At 35.7% G+C, this 19,668-nt stretch overlaps 1 protein-coding gene and 1 non-coding gene across 13 annotated transcripts in view; both read right to left on the reverse strand.

The window, feature by feature from the left end:
• BBS9 (Bardet-Biedl syndrome 9) overlaps positions 1 to 19,668 on the reverse strand; it is a 492,396-nt gene that overhangs the window by 318,695 nt on the left and 154,033 nt on the right. For all 12 annotated transcript variants that reach the window (XR_012512240.1, XM_074379845.1, XM_074379844.1 and 9 more), the window contains 2 exons: positions 16,476 to 16,659; positions 15,710 to 15,839 (listed from right to left, as the gene is read on the reverse strand). Coding sequence is in view for 11 of the 12 variants with exons in the window: in XM_074379845.1 (XP_074235946.1) it covers positions 15,710 to 15,839; positions 16,476 to 16,659 (314 nt within the window). In the remaining variant the exon portion in view is untranslated. The remainder of the gene's footprint in view (positions 1 to 15,709; positions 15,840 to 16,475; positions 16,660 to 19,668) is intronic.
• Positions 17,329 to 17,435, reverse strand: LOC120360922 (U6 spliceosomal RNA). The gene has a single exon (XR_005577304.1). It is a non-coding gene; the product is annotated as a U6 spliceosomal RNA (small nuclear RNA).

The following is a 19,668-nucleotide window of genomic DNA, read 5'->3' on the forward strand; positions in this document are numbered from 1 at the left end:
CTTATGTTATCAAAAAAAAAAAAAAAAAAAACAAAAAACCTTTTTCCCTTTTCCCTTTTATATTACACTAAGCAACTAAGAAAATATAAACTTTTTCCTTTGGGAAATAGACATATAGAGGTATTTCTCTTTTTTTATTTTGGTGATAACTCAGATTTGCATTCCAATGCTAGTTCTAAAAAATAGGCCATACACTAATTAACAGAATAAAGGACTAAATCCAACCAAAGTTCTAAAGTTCAAAGTTCTTCTGCAAAGAGCTTAGTAGCATATAAACTTATGTTACTGCCCAACCCCACAAATCACTTTTTCTCTTTTATGTTCTACAGTAAGTAACTAAGAAAATATAAACTTTTTCCTCCAGGAAATAAAGATATTTCCCAGGATTCTCAGGAACCCATAAAAATAAACTCATTCTATCTTTGAAACAAGAGAGAGTAAAATTTCAGTTATCAGAAGGGTCCACTATCTGAAGTGAGAAGAAAAAAAAGTTAAATCACATGTATTTTCTAAGAAAAATGAACACAAAGTCACTAACCTAAGAGAATGATCTCCGGGTCCAAAGGGCCAAGAAGGTATGTGCTTAGTGAAAGACAAACCCTTAATAACCAGTGAAAAGCAAGCAATTTTCTGTTGGCTACAACCCTACTGAAACTGAATCCCCCAAATATAAATTGTGGGATATAGAATCAGGAACCCAAAACACAAAAGCACTTTTCATACCAGTGTAGATTAATTTCTTTGAGATTGAGAGTTTCATTTTTAAGAGATGTTCACAGTCTTGATGACAGTACGACTAAAGTTTTTCAGTGGAAATATGTGGTAATAAGTAGAATTCTACCATTGAAACATTTAATTTATAAAACAGAAAATCATAAACCCAATTGGAATTCTAACTGCAACTACTTATCCTTGGCTATACAGTGTTTCTAAAATCTATGCCAGGCAAATTAAATAGACTTACTATGGAATGTAACAAAATCAAACAATCTGGAACTGTAATTATTATGATATTGGTCATGAGAATGGAGGATGCTGTGTTTTACATTATTACATTAAAAATAAAATGATCAGAAAACATGAGCCAAGCAGAAAATATCTAACTTTTCATAAGGAGAATTTTTCTAAGATTTATAACCTGGACAGACAAATAAAAATAAAGATATGGCTTTTTAGCCTATTTAATGATTGCTACAAGGTCTTTTCCAAGTAAATAAAACACTTATCAAAGCAGCCATAACACAGTTTAGGAAAGTAGCATACCAAATGACAGGCCATATGTCAATAATGGTTTAGCCACATGATGCAAGGACATAATAAGCACAATTCTTGTGCTTCTCCAGTTTAAGTCCAAGGACTTCTGCCACTCTATCTAACATTTCTGCTTATAAACTCACTGCCCCATTTGACTCAGAATCCCAAGTTCTACATGAATCAGAAAACTGTGCAGACATCTTCTTAGTGAACTATAATTGAAGCAACATATTTTATAACTACCCTTTTAATCCTTCCAACCTCTACCACTGCCCGTGGCGCCTCCACATTACCTATAGACTTCCATACAAAAGTATCAAATTCTATAAAATTGTCTAAGTAAAGAACAAAGATAATTAATAGCATATTGTATACTCAGAGTGTAAAGCCCCAAAATAAACACTATAAACATGTTTCAAAGTAAGGTGTACTTGGTACTAGTGACTCATGGGAATTGTAACTTGGCACATACTACATTGGTTAAGAGTAGCAAAGATATAGGAAGTAAGAGGGAAGTGGCTGAGAGAAAGCACCTCAGTAGGGTAAAAAAAATCTTCCACTGTAGACATAGAAAAGAGCAAAACCTGGGCTATGGATGCTTAAAACAGTGGTGTATAACACAAATTTTACAAACTTTCCAAGAAAACAGAGAAAACAAATGACAAAGAAATGAAAATCATGAGAAAAAATATAGCAGATATTGAGAACAGAAAATAAGCAGCCAACGAAAAGATCAGTTTTCCCGAGAGATTAAATCAAACACAACTGAAGAAATACCAAAAGATATAACATAGAAAACCTTCCTTCAGCAGCAAAACAAATGGTATAAACAGACTACATTCACTACATTCCCAATAATATCAAGGAAAATATAATCATACAGATATGTGGTGGCAAGTGTGGCATTTACAGGAAAAATGAAAACCATTCTACAATCAATCAAACATAAATAACTGATTACCTACTACAAAACAAAATCAGATTGTCCATGAATTTCTCCTCACCAACAATAAAAACTAACTGACAAAGAAATAGATTCTAATCAAAGATAACACTACAAAACTTACCAAAAACAGCAGAAAGTAATGCAATAACTACCACCTCCCAGAAAAGGGAAATTGAACGAGGAAATGACTACAGTCACAAATCAACGAACATTGAAGCCTAACAAATATCTTAAATTCTAGACCACATTAAGTTAGGATACTAAGAGGTGGCACCAACTCTGCAGACTTCAAGCAGAAGAAAGAGTCAGGTCCTAGACTAATGGAATGAAATATAAGGGCATGGATGGGATAAAGGGGGAGTGACGTCAGAAAAACCAGAAGGGATTTTTGTCTTTAGTTCTGTTTATGTGGTGAATTACATTTATAGACTTGCGTACGTTGAACCAGCCTTGCAACCCCGGGATGAATCCTACTTGATCATGGTGGATAAGCTTTTTGATGTGCTGTTGCAATCGGCTTGCCAGTATTCTATTGAAGATTTTTGCATCTATGTTCATCATGGATATTGGCCTGAAGTTTTCTTTTCTTGCTGAGTCTCTGCCGGGTTTTGGTATCAGGATGATGTTGGTCTCATAAAATGATTTGGGAAGCATTCTTTCTTTTTGGATTATTGGGAATAGTTTCAGAAGGAATGGTACCAGCTCCTCTTTGTACGTCTGGTAGAATTCGGCTGCGAACCCATCTGGACCTGGGCTTTTTTTGGGTGGTAGGCTCTTAATTGCTGCCTCAACTTCAGACCTTGTTATTGGTCTATTCAGGGTTTCGACTTCTTCCTGGTTTAGGCTTGGGAGGATGCAAGTGTCCAGGAATTTATCCATTTCTTCCAGGTTTACTAGTTTATGTGCATAGAGTTGTTTGTAATAATATCTGATGATGGTTTGAATTTCTGCGGAATCTGTGGTGATATCCCCTTTATCGTTTTTTGTTGCATCGATTTGATTTCTTCTCTCTTTTCTTTTTTATTAATCTGGATAGTGGTCTGTCTATTTTGTTGATCTTTTCAAAAAAGCAGATCCTGGATTTATTGATTTTTTTAAGGGTTTTTTGTGTCTCTATCTCCTTCAGTTCTGCTCTGATCTTAGTTAATTCTTGTCTTCTGCTAGGTTGTGAGTTTTATTGATCTTGCTCTTCTAGCTCTTTCAATTTTGACGATAGGGTGTCAATTTTAGATCTCCACTTGCTTTTCAAGTGGGCATTTGTTGCTATATATTTTCCTCTAGAGACTGCTTTAAATGTGTCCCAGAGATTCTGGTATGTTGTGTCTTCATTCTCGTTGGTTTCAAAGATCATCTTTATTTCTGCCTTCATTTCATTGTTTATCCAGTCAACATTCAAGAGCCAGTTGTACAGAACCAAAGACAAAAACCACATGATTATCTCAGTTGATGCAGAGAAGGTTTTTGACAAAATTCAACAGCCATTTATGCTAAAAACCCTCAATAAACTAGGTATTGATGGAACGTATCTCAAAATAATAAAAGCTATTTACAACAAACCAACAGCAAATATGATACTGAATGGGCAAAAACTGGAAGCATTCCCTTTGAAATCTGTCACTAGACAAGGATGCCCTCACTCACCACTCCTATTCAATCAGAGCAAACAGACAAGAAAAAAAAAATAAAGGGTATTCAAGTAGGAAAGGAGGAAATCAAACTGTCTCTATTTGCAGACTACCTGATTGTATATCTACAAGACTCCATCATCTCAGCCCAAAATCTCCTGAAACTGATAAGCAACTTCAGCAAAGTCTCAGGATACAAAATCAATGTGCAGAAATCACAAGCATTCCTATACAACAATAACAGACTTAAAGAGAGCCAAATCAACAACAAACTGCCAATCACAATTGCTACAAAGAGAATAAAATACCTAGGAATACAACTAACAAATAACGTAAAGGACCTCTTCAAGGAGAACTACAAGCCACTGCTCAACGAAATAAGAGAGGACACAAACAGATGGAGAAATATTCCACATTCATGGTTAGGAACAATCAATATCATGAAAATGGCCATACTGCCCAAAGTAATTTACAGATCCAATGCTATCCCCATCAAGCTACCAATGACCCTCTTCACAGAACTGGAAAAAAAACACCTTAAACTTCATATGGAACTGAAAGAGAGCACACATAGCCAATTCTAAGCAAAAAGAACAAAGCTTGAGGCATCACATTACTGGACTTCAAACATACTACAAGGCTACAGTAATCAAAGCAGCATGGTACTGGTTTTAGACCAATGGAACAGAACAGAGGCCTCAGAGGCAACACAACATATCTACAACCATCCAATCTTTTACAAACCTGACGAAAACAAACAATGGGGAAAGGATTCCCTGCTTAATAAGCTGTTGGGAAAACTGGCTAGCCATGTGTAGAAAGCAGAAACTGGACCCCCTCCTGACACCTTACACTAAAATTAACTCCAGATGGATTAAAGACTTAAACATAAGACCTAACACCATAAAAATCCTAGAAGGAAACCTAGGGAAAACCATTCAGGACATAGGCGTAGGCAAGGACTTCATGACCAAAACACCAAAAGCATTGGCAACAAAAGCCAAAATAGACAAATGGAACCTAATCAAACTCCACAGCTCCTGCATGGCAAAAGAAACAATCATTAGAGTAAATCGGCAACCAACAGAATGGGAAAAAATTTTTGCAGTCTACCCACCTGACAAAGGGCTGATATCCAGAATTTACAAAAAACTAAAACAGATTTACAAGAAAAAAACAAACAAGCCCATTCAAAAGTGGGCAAAGGATATGAACAGACACTTCACAAAAGAAGACATACATGAGGCCAACAAACATACGAAAAAATGCTCATCATCACTGGTCATTAGAGAAATGCAAATCAAAACTACATTGAGATACCATCTCACGCCAGTTAGAATGGCGATCATTAAAAAATCTGGAGACAACAGATGCTGGAGAGGATGTGGAGAAACAGGAACACTTTTACACTGTTGGTGGAAATGTAAATTAGTTCAACCATTGTGGAAGACAGTGTGGCGATTCCTCAAGGACCTAGAAATAGAAATTCCATTTGACCCAGCAATCCCATTACTGGGTATATATCCAAAGGATTATAAATTGTTCTACTCTAAGGACGCATGCACACGAATGTTCATTGCAGCACTATTTGCAATAGCAAAGACCTGGAACCAACCCAAATGCCCATCGATGATAGACTGGACAGGGAAAATGTGGCACATATACACCATGGAATATTATGCAGCCATCAAAAATGATGAGTTTGTGTCCTTTGTAGGGACATGGATGAACCTGGAAGCCATCATTCTCAGCAAACTGACACAAGAGCAGAAAATCAAACACCTCATGTTCTCACTCATAGGTGGGTGTTGAACAATGAGAACACATGGACACAGGGAGGGGAGCATCACACACTGGGGTCTGTCGGGGAGAAATAGGGGAGGGACAGCGGCGGGTGGGGACTTGGGGCGAGATAGCATGGGGAAAAATGCTAGATATAGGTGATGGGTAGGAAGGCAGCAAGTCACACTGCCCTGTGTGTACCTATGCAACAATCTTGCATGTTCTTCACATGTACCCCAAAACCTAAAATGCAATAAAAAATAAAAAAGAGAAAAGAAAAGAAAAGAAAAACCAGAAGGGAATCAAAAGATGTGGTCCTCTACCTGTGCTTTTATCAGCTTCCTAACCAGTGAAGACAGAAAGACAAACAGCAGCCACTGATTCTTAGCACAAAGGACCTGTGATGGAGGCCTTTGGGGGCTTCTGTGAGACTCACTAGCCTCTTGAACCCTAAAAACCAAGGAAAAGGGATGCCCAGGGCCAAAGAGAAAATAAACAGAGTGAGAAGGTGAAAAGATTCGGGTGAACTGAACTCATGATGACTCTCCCTCAAAACTCCTTATACAATCCTGCAGCAAACTGTTGTCACCATTTAAAAAATTAATAACTGTAAAATAAGAAGGGATGTATGTGTGAAAATTGCAAAAAAAGGAAAGGGGTAGATATGAGGGAGATGAGAACATAAACAAGACAGAAAATATCCATAGCAAGAACTTCCTACAGAAACAAAAGAAGAATTCAGACAAATAGTTACACCTGTATCAATGAAATAAATTATTTTTTCATTGTTTGGAAAACTCAAACAAAAGATACATAGGATGAAAGCCACACTAGAAGCAATAACTAGAATATAAATTTTTAAAATTAGAATAAGTAAACTAAAAACCAACTCAAGAACATGACAAAAAGATGTGAAAAAAATCACAAAAATGAAAATCGAACAAATATACAAATAATTGATGAGGAATGATGTTTTAATTCTTAAGGATCCAGAAATAGGTCAGACGAGTATTCAGACAGAAAAAGTAATTCATCCAACAAGACATCATTTTTTTAAAAAATTAAGCTACCTTCAGACTTCTGTATAGCAACTTTCAAAACCAAATGAATGCCCAAAATTCAAAGGGAAGTTAAGGTTATCTTCAAGCATAAAAGCAATATACAATTCTTAAACTAAGAACACTTATAAGGCTTTCCAGAAAACCACTGGATGATTACAACTAACCAAGAAATGAATTAAGATAATTCAGAAATAGTAAAAGAGGTAGTGGTAACCTTTGACTCCATTTAGATGTATCAATAAGATGAAAGCACTATAGAAATTGTGATTATTAAAAATGTATGTAAATGTTTTAAATTTTGACAAAATGAATAACAATATACCAATAAAGTCAGAATTTGGCAAGAAGAGAGGAAGAACACATAAGTATGCTATTTTCCTAATGTTTCACAACAGGAAGTCAATTGACATTACCAAAATCTGAAATGCAGCTTTAAAAGACTAACAATATCAACCAAAAAGACATTTTTTCTATTCTTGTTTAGAAAAGTCTTTTAAAAACTAAAATATAATGTTATGAATAAACATGTATAAAAAATTCATATATTCCTTCCACTTCACCTATTTCCTTTTTTCATAGAACATAATGAAATAAATTTATATTTAAAATTCATGGCCAAATGTGGTGGCTCGCAACTGTAATCCCAGCACTTTGAGAGGCTGAGGCGGGTGGATCACAGGGTCAGGAGTTCAACACCAGCCTGGCCAAGATTGTGAAACCCCATCTCTACTAAATATACAGAAAAATTAGACAGGCGTCGTGGTGCATGCCTATAATCCCAGCTACTTGGGAGGCTGAGGCAGAGAACTGCTTGAACCGGGAGGCAGAGGATGCAGTGAGCTGAGATTGTACCACTGCATTCCAGCCTGAGCAACAGAGTAAGACTCGGTCTCAAAAAAAAAAAAAAAAAAAAAAAAAACCTCATATGGTCCTGCTTTGTAAATTGTATTCTATGCCTAAATTTACACGTGTACAGAAAAATAACAGGCTTGATATTTAAAAATGCTAACAAATGTTAATTCTATTTGATAAGACTGAGGTAACTTTAGTAAAAAGCTATTTTATTTTTCTTTGTACTTTTAAATAATACTCGAGTTCTTAAAACTGCAGTTCTACACTTTTTATAAAAATCACGAAGGTTATTATTTTCTCTAAAAGCTATTTTAAAAACAAATAAGGGGCCAGGCATGGTAGCTCATGCCTGTAATTCCAGCACTTTGGGAGGCCAAGGCAAGAGGGTCTCTTTAGGCTGGGAGCTCAAGATCAATCTAGGCAACACAGGGAGATCCCATCGCTACAAAAACTTTTTTTTAATCTGCGAGGTGTGATGGCACGCACCTATAGTCCCAGTTACTTGTGGGGGTGAGGTGGGAGGATCACTTGAGCCCAGGAGATCAAGGCAGCAGTGAGCCATGTTCACATCACTGAACTCTAGCCTGGTCAACAAAGCCTGACCCTGTCTCAAAAATAATAATAATATTTTTTAAATTAAAAAAAAAATAAGGAAGCATTCCTGGGAAAATTGAATGAGTCTACTAAGAGATAAAGATAAAGCTACTGGCCAGGCACAGTAGCTCACACCTGTAATCTCAGCACTTTGAGATGTCAAGGCAGGATAACGGTTTGAGGCTAGGAGTTCGAGACCAGCCTGGACAACATAGCAAGATCCTGTCTATACAAAAAGAAATCTTAATTAACTGGGTGTGATGACACCTGCCTACAGTCCCAGCTACTTGGGAGGTTGAAGTGAGAGGATTGCTTGAGCTGAGGAATTCAAGGTTGCAACAAGCTATAACCACACCACTGCATTCCAGCCTGGGAGACAGAGTGAGACCCTGTCTCAAAAAAAAAAAAAAAAAAAAAAAAGGGCATAGACGACAGTATACCAGTAACTAATATCAAAGTGAACTCAAAGCAAACAAGTGAAAAAATAAGCAAACAAAAAATATTAAGTGGAAACCTAAAAGAGGTCATTTACATGTACCAAAAAATAAAATAGCTATCAGAAATATAAGCTAACTAACATAGAATAAGTAAGGATATCTAAACCAAAAATGCTTATTCAACAGAAAACTGATAGAAAAATACAGTAATAAAAATGCAGAGGTGCTAAACATCAGAATTTATACCTTATGCAAATTCCAGGAATATTTACAAGTTTTCTGTGGAATGTAAGAATTTACAAAGAAAATCCTTAGAATACAGAATAGCAAAAGTATACAGGCTCACGTTCTCTTTCTATAATACAGAACAAAACAAAAAAAGTCAAATTAACAGTAAAACTTAAATCAAAAAGAAAAAGTCACTTTGGAACCAAAACTATTTTGCTAATAAATTTGGTTTCAAGAAAAAATCCTTGTTCCCTCTATGAATCTGTTTTTTCATATTTTAAAAAGGTTTTTCAACTAAAAGAAATTATAAGGCCTTCAGAGCCACGCATCTTCCCCTGACACATACAAACCACATTGACTTTTAAGTATTCAGGAAGCATATACCATCTGTTCATCTTTCTCATTGATTATTCAGTGCGAAATGCAAAGTAAATCGAATGTATTATCTAGTTGGAGAGTTAGGAAAATCAAATAGCCATCACCAACATAATTATAAATGTGATAGAAATTCAGAGAACAGAGAGACAATGATAAGCAGGAAAGGCTTATTTATGTGACTTGAGCTACATCTCGAAAATAGAAGAAACATGAAAATCCAGAAAAGATATAGGGAAAACGTTTTGGTCATCAATATTGTATCAATGAAAGCTAAAGAATAAAACGTTACTGAGCACACATGTACATAAACATGGGAACAACAGACACTGTGGACTACCAGAGTAAGGAGAGAGGGAGTAGGTGTGGGTGGAACACCTATCTATTGGGTTCTATGCTGACTACCTAGGTGACAGAATCTGTACCCCAAACCTCAGCATCATACAATATAACCATGTAACAAACTTGCATTTGTACCACTGTATCTAAAATAAATGTTTAAAAAATTTTTAATAAGCTAGCAAATTTTTTAAAAAGAAAAAACTGTTAAGTAACAAACTTAAAGTAAGTGACTATTGTGGACCTAGGCTAGGAAGAAAGACATTGAAGTACTAGACCAAATTGTTGATACTGAAAAATGAGCTGCAATAAGTACTGCAATAAGATTTTAAAGCTGGTTGTGAGCTGCCAGCTACAGTTTAGAATGGTTCTCATCTCTGTGAAGTTTCATTCAAACAGACTTCCACTTGTAGATATATTTGATCTTTCTAGAGAGAGTAACATTGCTGATAAATAATGATATTTATTTGCCACTTAAGAACCTGAGCACAGCAGAAGTAAGATGCTGGGCCAGGCTTCCATAGCTACTTCATGCAATGAGAGGTAAACAGTAACAGCTAAGAATTTAAAGATTATCACAGTCAGGCTCTTCTGATTCTGTAATCTGTATATTGATTGCACCTTCCCATAATCTGACCTACAAAAATTAAATTAAATAAAGAACAGTTAAACCAAGAAATTAAATAAATAATTAAATAAAGAACAGTTTAACCAAGAAAGATTTAAACTGAAAAGGAAGAAGAAAACACAGACAGACTTGCAACTGGTATGTAATAAACAAGGTAGAGAGGACTAAAGCTGCCAAGTAGGTGGGAGTGGAAGGAAAAAAGACATCTTAGACTCTGAGCAAAATGCTGTTATTAAATATAATTGCATCAACTTGATCCAAATCCAACATTTCTTATTCACTGAAAAGAGGCACATTCAAAAAGCAACAATTTCCTTCATAAATAAACACATTCAGCCAAGGAAGCTTCTACCAAAAAGGTTTAACCCTAAAGGTAATAAAAAGCAAGAGAAAATTTATTTCAGTACTCTCAATTTCAAATAACTTCTGAATATAAATACATGGGCTGAGCACTATGGCTAACATCTGTAATCCCAGAACTTTGGGAGGCCAATATTGGAAGACTGCTTGAGACCATAAGTTCAAGACCAGCCTGGCCAACATGGTGAGACCTCATCTCTACAAAATACGAAAAAATTAGCCAGGTATGGTGGCATGTGCCTATAGTTGTAGCTACTCAAGAGGCTGAGGTAAGAGGCAGAAGTGCAAGGCTGAAGTGAGCTATGATCATGCCAATGCATTCCATCTAGCCTAAGCAACAGAGCAAGACCCTATCTCTAAAAATAAATAAACCGATAAGCTATAGCTAAGTTAGTAATAACTACCTTTAAAATTCTAACAGAGGATAATATCGATTTGAGTAATAACTCTCTCTCCCACATGGTATGGCTAGACTTGCATCAATTAAATGCTCTCTCTACTGCAATATCGTGAATTAATTTTGTTTATACAGTGAGCAGGAAGAACTCGTCACACAGTTACAAATTTGGGGGCTTATCCAGGATCCATTCTTGCAAATGTCCACCCAGGCTTCGTCAGCCTCCTACCAGTATAGCAGATCTAGAGGTAAGCTCTGGCAACTGCTTATTTCTACTGAAGGCCATCTCTGGCACTGTACCTGCTGGTGAGACACTGTCGACTCATAAGGCATGGATCTAATTGCAGTGAAGAAATAGTCCTGGAACCTGTCTGAAACACCTCTTATTAAAAAATCTGTTTGCCTTCATCACATACAAAGGCCTAACCCATCTGCAATGCCACCTCCTGATATGGAAAACAGCTGTTCACCCAAATTCATCTAGTCTCAGGACTAGGAAACTAAAAAGATAAGGGATGGTATATTTAAACTTGCTCTTTCCTGTTTATCTGAATTATTTCTCACAATCTACTCATTATCCTATAGTCTGCAGTTCCCTAATGTGCTATGCTAAAACTGTAGGTGAGAATATTAACATCTTTGTCATGTAAGCCTTGGAACCCCAACCAGGTACCTGTGAGTACATGCAGACAGCTGCAAAGCAGTTCCACTGCTCTCACCCTAGGGGCAACCCACACCCCAACTATGACATTAGGAAAAAGTTAGAGTAATCCTCCCCCTTTTCCCATCTCATAACTTACACCTCAGGATTGAGGCATGCTGAAACTCAAAAAGCGAAAGTGAAACAGCCTTTGCAAAAATTATCAAAGTGAGAAAATTATGGCACTGGGGGAGACATGACCTAGCCTACACCCCTGTAGCCTCTAACCTTCAAGCTCCCTTAATTATTCCTAGGCTTAGGCCAGGCTAGCTTTAGGAAACATTTACTTCATAGTTTAAGTAAAAATAGTCCTTCCCCAAAACTCAACTGTCTTTACAAAGCTAATGAGAGACCACCAGGCTACGAGGACAAAGAAGCCTAAATTTTGCTAAGTTGTAGACATTAACAGTTGCCAGCCATTATTCCAGAGGTCACAAGACATGCAACTTCCCCCAATATTCCTGCAGATATAACCACTAGTGTAGAACCTAACGGTGGCCTTGTAAGATACCTTTACAGGTTTTTTGCATGTCTGAAACCAATGATGGTTCCACCTGGACCCACCAACTGCTCCTGTGGTCCCACCCAGAAGAGATTAAGCATGCAAGAGGATAATTTCCCACACCTCTGTGATTGCACTTTCCAAACAATCACAAGCAAGTACCCATTGCCTAGCCACCCCTAACTATTCCCTCAAACAACTTTTGAAAATCCCTTAATCTATGAGCCTTCAAGGAGAATGATTTAAGTAATAAGTCCATCTTCAGTGTGGTGTGGCTGGCCTTGCATCAATTAAACTCTTTCTCTACTGAAACACCATCAATTGATTTGGTTTGTGCAACAGGCAGAAAGAACCTGTCAAGGGTTACAGTATCTGGCCCACAATATGTTCAGCTGTCTCCAGAAAAATATTTATTCAATTGCTCTTCATATAAAAAAGGGAATCAATTACCTACACAGCCATTGGGCACAAGATGTGCTTTGTTGGCAAGATCAAAAATGTGAGGCTCTAAGAATTCCTAAGAAATGAGAAAAAGGGGAGCATTGAAAATCCAAGTGCTGTGATTTCTCATCACATTAAAGTAACAATGAGACCCTCTACTGAAATGATGAGCATACTCACATAGCCTTCTAAAGTGTCAGCACTGGCTTCCTCAAGCCTCTGCAGGACAAACATACTCATCCCTTGGAGATCTGCTATCTTTGTGGCTCACAGACACTAATTCCAGAGCCATAGTCTGTCCCCAGGTGATGACAATGGGAAGAAGGACAACACCGCAACTACTGCAATTGCATCACAGAATGGATCTTCGCAGGCGGGCTGCAGTTGAACATCACCTGCCAAGTCAAGCATGGAGTTTCCGCCACGATAGACCCCTTCTGGGACATTGGCTTAGATCTGCCTGGCTCTTCCACCATCTTGTGGCCCGTGAAGTCAGGGAGTGAAGGCAGTATGGTGAATGGGGAAAGCCACATGTTGGGAACCACCACACCTTATGGACTGCTTGCAAAGGTGAGAAGCCCACCAGCACTCACGTGGCAAGGAAGTATCTTCCTACGGAAGGCTGTTGTTGATCAGGACCAAAGCGGGGCTTTTATTTCACATACTATCCAGGATGGAGCCTTGAGAAAAGATGTGGCCTGAAGTTGGCTGCAGTCGCTCTTGCCAGTTTATGCTGTTTCTTTTTTAATTTTTTCTTTTTTTACCAGATGACTAAATATTGGTGTTCACTAGCTTTGCATTGTGTAGGGTATCTGTAACACTAGCTACTATTTCAACTTCCTACATGTAAGTGATCTCAGAGCAAAAGAGCAAAACTGGAAGCTCCCTTATCTTTTGTGGTTAATAACCTAAACCACAGTGTAAGCTAAGAGCTGAGTGCTTTCCCCATAGTCCATGGCCTTTTTTACTTGTGATTAAAATATAGTTGTGGTGTTCTGTACTTATAATTATTTTTGAAATTGTCCATTTACTGCTTCAGACTAGATAATAAGATTTAAGATGTAACTATTATAAAATGTATTTAAATAGCTGTAGCATACAGCTTACAATTATAGAGAGAGCAGAAAACCTTCCTAAACTTTATGTTAATTGAGTCTAATGTTTTAAAGTCTTTCTTTTACATGCATTAATTAAAGGTTATTGCAGAAGAAAAAAAAAAAAACCCTAGTAGAAATACAATGAAAACACAGTCTAATGCTATCTTTTGTGTTAAATTACGTTTAAGAACAAGAAAAACCTTCAGTTGAACAATTAGAATTTATTGTCATACATTGATTGTGGAAAATACTAACAGCAATATTTGGATTTAATTGTTTATAACTATCATCTTGCAAAACCTCTAAGAAATAGGAAGGTTCACTCACAAGTACCTAAAATAAGATGACAGGCTACTTTTGAACATAAGCATCATGATGCATACTATATGAAAATTTGGTTTTTTACTCATAATAATATTTCAGTTATTATTGACCCTTAACTTGTAAGTTGCACCTAGACCAAAAACTATAAATTAACAATAAATATCTGCTGAGAAGCATCATATCTTTGCACTGCCCTGAGTATGGGTGACTCCTGAAATGGGTACATCCCATGTATATAATGTATGTGTAAAAATATATATATTTCAACTGTTCTCAATAAAATCTTTCTACCCATCATTCTCCTGTGCTCAAAATGCACACCAAAACCCCAATAATGTTTAAGTATTTAAAGATATTGGCTCCTGAAGGGCATGAAGATTATAAGTCAAAATGAGCTTCATCACCACCAGTGTGGATCTGTCTTTTAGCAACTGAATTGTCACTTAGGGGGCCAAAGAGAACAGCTCCTGGATGGATATATAAACTCCTTCAAAAATTACTCTTCCATAAAAGAAATATTTGATGTTGACCTGCTGGCAACATGTTTTTCCTGTTCTAAATCCTTATAAGTAAATCTTATACAAAATGTCTGGTGGGTATGAATATTCTGTTAAACTTAAAAAGATCACGTGATGGACACTGAAAAACTCAATCTCAAAATTTTAAAATTATTTTTCAGATACAAAATAACTATAACTTGTGTTAATATTCTGTGAAACTTAAAAAGACCACGTGATGGACATTGCAAAACTCAATCTCAAAATTTTTAAATTATTTTCAGATACAAATAACTTGTGTTAAGTGCACAGCAATTAAATTATATAATTTTTCTCATAAAACATAAGAAAGCAACATCTTTTTAAAATATTCAATGTTTTCAAAACACTGTTTCCATCTTCCAAAGTTCAGGCTTTAGATTAAACATTGATGCAAATATGAATACCCTTCATTGATCTTCAACAATAATATACTCAACCCCTTAATAGGAGAGGACAACCTCATCCTGATCAGATACTATAGGTGTCACTGAAGAATTCTAAATATGCCTTTAAATGCTCAATAAAATATTCTATATAAATAGAACTGAATACATCTGAGAATCTATGAAGCTTTATCTGTTTGCTGATATTTTCAATTCCTAAGCATAATCTGAGATGCTAAAAAGTTGTCAGCATCTCACTTTTTATACTGATGACCCAGAAAAATTACTCACTTAGATGGTTCATGTCTGTCATTTTTGATAAATTGTAAATTTAATGTTAAAGTATGAATTGTTTTTCAGTTTAAATGTAAAGTAGCCCCCACTTAAAATCTAAACTGTGTAAACACATGATCATGAGCAATTCTGCATCACTTGACGTAAGAAGGTCTGAAACAAGGTGAGACCTTATTATGATGAACAGTGTAATATTGTCATAGTCTATCAATAAATGATCTCTAAATGGGACCCATCAAATGTTAAAAGAAATCTTTCTGTATTCTAAAGAATAATCTATCAAGTAAATCATTTTCTTGATATCTTCATCAGCTTTCACCTTTAATTTACTAAGGATAACTTGCTAGAAATATTAAATGAAAATGATTAATATCACTAATTATCCTTCCTTTCCAATAAAAGTTATATTTTAACTTACTTATTATTGACATTCACACTACAATGTCACTTGCAATTTTTTAATAAAATCACTTGCCGCTATTTCATAGAACTTCTAGAAAATTTCTTGACTAACATCCTCTTTAAAAACAATGTTAAATTAAATCACTTACTTCAAACAGCCCACTCTTACTGCTACAGGAATGTGGGGGAGTTGGGTGGCCCACTTCAGTGTCACATCTTGATAAATATGCAACATGTTATTATGGTTTCCAATCAAAGTATTTATTGTCCCTTCAGAGACTGTAGGTTGAAGATACAGAAAAGAGACACTAAGAAAACAGTCATTTGGAACAGCATGCCTCTGTTAGGAAATGTATAACACAAACTAATTCTAACATCTTGATTTTAATACATAAAGATTTTAAGTAATAAGACTTTTTTTTGTAACTTTAATCTACCAGTATAAAAAAGAAAGAAATCATTTTACAGTCTTGGATGCTATAACTAGATAATCGCCAACATTTTTGTATTTCATCTAGAAAGCATGAATTTCATTAATATGTAACACATTTAAGCTAATGATTTACTAGGCATTCACTACAGATAATTCATTCTATTAGACATTACAATTGTGCTTAAAAAAGAGTCTGATGTTCTCTTGAAAGCATCTTGAGCAGCCACATTATGGAAAGTATTAATGTATGCCAAAGGCCAATTTTACAAGAAATTTTGTACAAAGTAAAATGACTGACAAAATGAAACGTGTGCTTTATATCAAACTTCTAATCAAACTCTGAAAGTTAAAATTTCCATTACATATTCAGTATTAAACTATTTTCATATATGTTTAAAATATGTGTATGAGTGTGGCTTTTTCTGGTGTATATCACATAACCTTTTCATACGGAAGAGATGAAAGAAAACCTTTCTACACACCTGAGCAATATGGCAGAAAACAACTTGGGCTCCAATCAAGCTTCTTCATAAATCGAATTTGTCCATTATCCTTAAGGCAAAAAAAGTTTCTCTCACCAAGAACAAAAACAGAAGATGCTGACTGATTGAAAGAGACAATACATATATCAAGGGCTTGCTCTCCAATATTTAGAGTCCAATCCACCTACAAAGCAAAACTCAAGATCAATTTAGTTGCTAAACTGAGAACATATCAGTTATTTTCATATCAACATAAATTAATAAACTGCTTTACAAAAAAGCAGAAATATAAAGATGGGCTAATCTCTTTCGTTTCTTTATGCTTTTTTTCTCACTATGATCATTTTTCTGATATTTTACAAGATGCTAATCAGTTTTGTTCCATGTCTTACCAGATAATATTAGCTATTCTGCAGTTCAAAACACTAAAAAATTTATGTGATTCCCTAAAAATTTTCCATGAAAATATTGTGCTTAATTTGCAAATCAAATTTAATAATCTGTAGAAACTATAGTATTATTATTGTACATGTGTTTTTATATGTCAACTAAAAATATATCAATATGCATATACAGAGTAGTCACAAAGCCACTAGACAGTAAAGCAGAATATACATAAGAGCTGCTCCAGAGTATTTTCATATTGCGGGAATACAGTTAATGTTCAATAAATGCTTCTTAAAGTAATGAAAGAATGAATGTAAAATGATGTATAAAATGAGAGCTTTTCAGGATTCATCTCCCACACAATTAATATTTCCAAGTCAGTCAGGAAAATGAAAAAGAGCAAAAATATACCATTTTGAAAAATATTGGCAGACAGGTATGTATTTTTTAAGTTTTTCTTCTTTTAAAAAGTATAGAACACTTCACAAATTTGCATGTTATCCTTGCACAGGGGCCATACTAATCTTCTCTGTATCATTCCAATTTTAGTATACATGCTGCCAAAGCGAGCACATTTTTTTCAGTTTTTCTAACTTTTACTTCAGGATCAGAGATACATAGGAAGGTTTGTTATATAGGTAAATGCATTTCACAGAGGTTTGGTGTACAGATTATTTTATCACCCAGGTACTAAGTGTAGTATGCAACAGTTATTTTTTCTGATCCTCTCCCTCTTCCCACCTTTCACCTTCAAGCAGGCCTCAGTGTCTGTCATCCCCTTCTTTATGTCCTTATGTTCTCATTATTTAGATTCCGTTTGTAAGTGAGAACATGTGATATTTGGTTTTCTGTTCCTGCATTAGTTTTCTAAAGATAATAGCCTCCAGCTCCACCCATGTTCCTGCAAATGACATCTCATTCTTTTTTACGGCTGCATAGTATTCTGTGGTGTATATGTACCACATTTTCTTTATCCAGTCTACTGTTGATGGGTATTTTGATTTTTTTAATTTGCTGAGGATTGTTTTATGTCCAATTGTGTGGTTGATTTTAGACTATGTGCCATGTGGTGATGAGAAGAATAAATATTCTGTTGTTTTGCGATGCAGAGTTTTATAGATGTCTATTAGGTCCATTTAGTCAAGTATTAAATTCAGACCTTGAATATCTTTGTGAATTTTCTGCCACAATGATCTGTCTCATACTGTCAGTAGGGTGTTGAAATTTCCCACTATTACTGTCTGGCAGTCTAAATCTCTTAGTAGGTCTCTAAGAAATTGCTTTATGAATCTGGGTGCTTCTATGTTGGGTGCATATATATTTAGGATAGTTAGAGCTTCGTGAAATTGAACCCTTTACTATTATGTAATGCCCTTGTCTTTTTTTGTCTTTGTTGGTTTAAAGTCCATTTTGCCAGAAATAGGCTTGAAACTCCTGCTTTTCTCTATTTGCTTAATAGAGTTTTCTCTATCTCTTTATTTCAGCTTACAGGTGTAAATAAAGCATGTGAGATGAATCTCTTGAAGACAGCGTACCATTGTGTCTTGCTTTTTGATCCAGCTTGCCACTCTGTGTCTTTTAATTGGGACATTTAGCCTGTTTACATTCAGGATTAGTACTGATATGTGTAGATTTGATCCTGTCATTGTGTTGTTAGCTGGGTATTATGCAGACTTCTTTGTGTGGCTGCTTTATATGGTCATTAGTCTGTGTACTTAAGTGTTTTTTGTATTAGTTAGCAACAGCCTTTCTTTTTCATATTTAGTGCTTCTTTCAGGAGCTCTACTAAGGCATGTCTGGTGGTAACAATTTCCCTTCCCATTTGCTTGTCTAAAAAGGTCCTTATTTCTCCCTCACATATGAAGCTTAGTTTGGCTGGATATGACATTCTTGGTTGAAGATTTTTTTTCTTCATGAATATTGAATACAGGCCTCCAATCTCTTCTGGCTTGTAGGGTTTCTGCTGAAAGGTCCACTATTAGCCTGATGAGGCTCACTGTGGAGGTAACCTGACCTTTCTCTCTAGTTGCCTCTACATTTTTTCTTTCATTTGACCTTAGAAGATCTGATGATTTTGTGTCTTGGGGATCATCATTTTGTACAGTATCTTGTAGGGGTTCTCTGTATTTCCTGAATTTGAATATCAGCCTCTCTAGTGAGATTGAAGAATTTTTCATGGAAGATATCCTGAAAGAGGTTTTCCAACTTGCTTGCTTTCTCCCCATCTCTTTCAGGGATGCCAATGAGTTATACAGTTGGTCTCTTTGCATAATGCCAAATTTCTTGGAGGTTTTGCTCATTTCTTCTTCTCTTTTATTTTTGTCTGACTGTCTTACTTCAGAAAGTCAGTCTTCAAGCTCTTTCCAAAAACAAAGATTAAAAAAAAAAGAGTCTTTCCACAGCTTGGTCTCTTCTGCCATTAATACTTTTGATTGCATTATGAATTATTATAGTGTGCTTTACAGCTTTATCAAATCCAGTTAAGTTCTTTTCTATACTGGCTATTTTGTCTGTCAGCTCTTGTATCATTTTACTGATTTTTAGATTTCTTGGATTAAATTTTGACATTCTCCTAAATTTCAATGGTCTTTCTTTCCTATCCATATTCTGAATTCTATTTCTGTCATTTTAGCCATCTCAGTCCAGTTAACAACTCTTGCTGTAGAACTAGTGTGATCATTTAGAGGAAGAAAGACACTGTGGTCTTTTGAGTTGTCAGAGTTCTTGCACTGGTTCTTTTTCCTCTGTGTACATGGGTGTTCCTTTACCTGAGGTGTAAATTGAATACAGTCAGTAGATTTCTTTT

Source organism: Saimiri boliviensis, chromosome 10 (assembly GCF_048565385.1).
Source record: "Saimiri boliviensis isolate mSaiBol1 chromosome 10, mSaiBol1.pri, whole genome shotgun sequence".
In the NCBI taxonomy this organism is placed as follows: Eukaryota; Metazoa; Chordata; class Mammalia; order Primates; family Cebidae; genus Saimiri; species Saimiri boliviensis.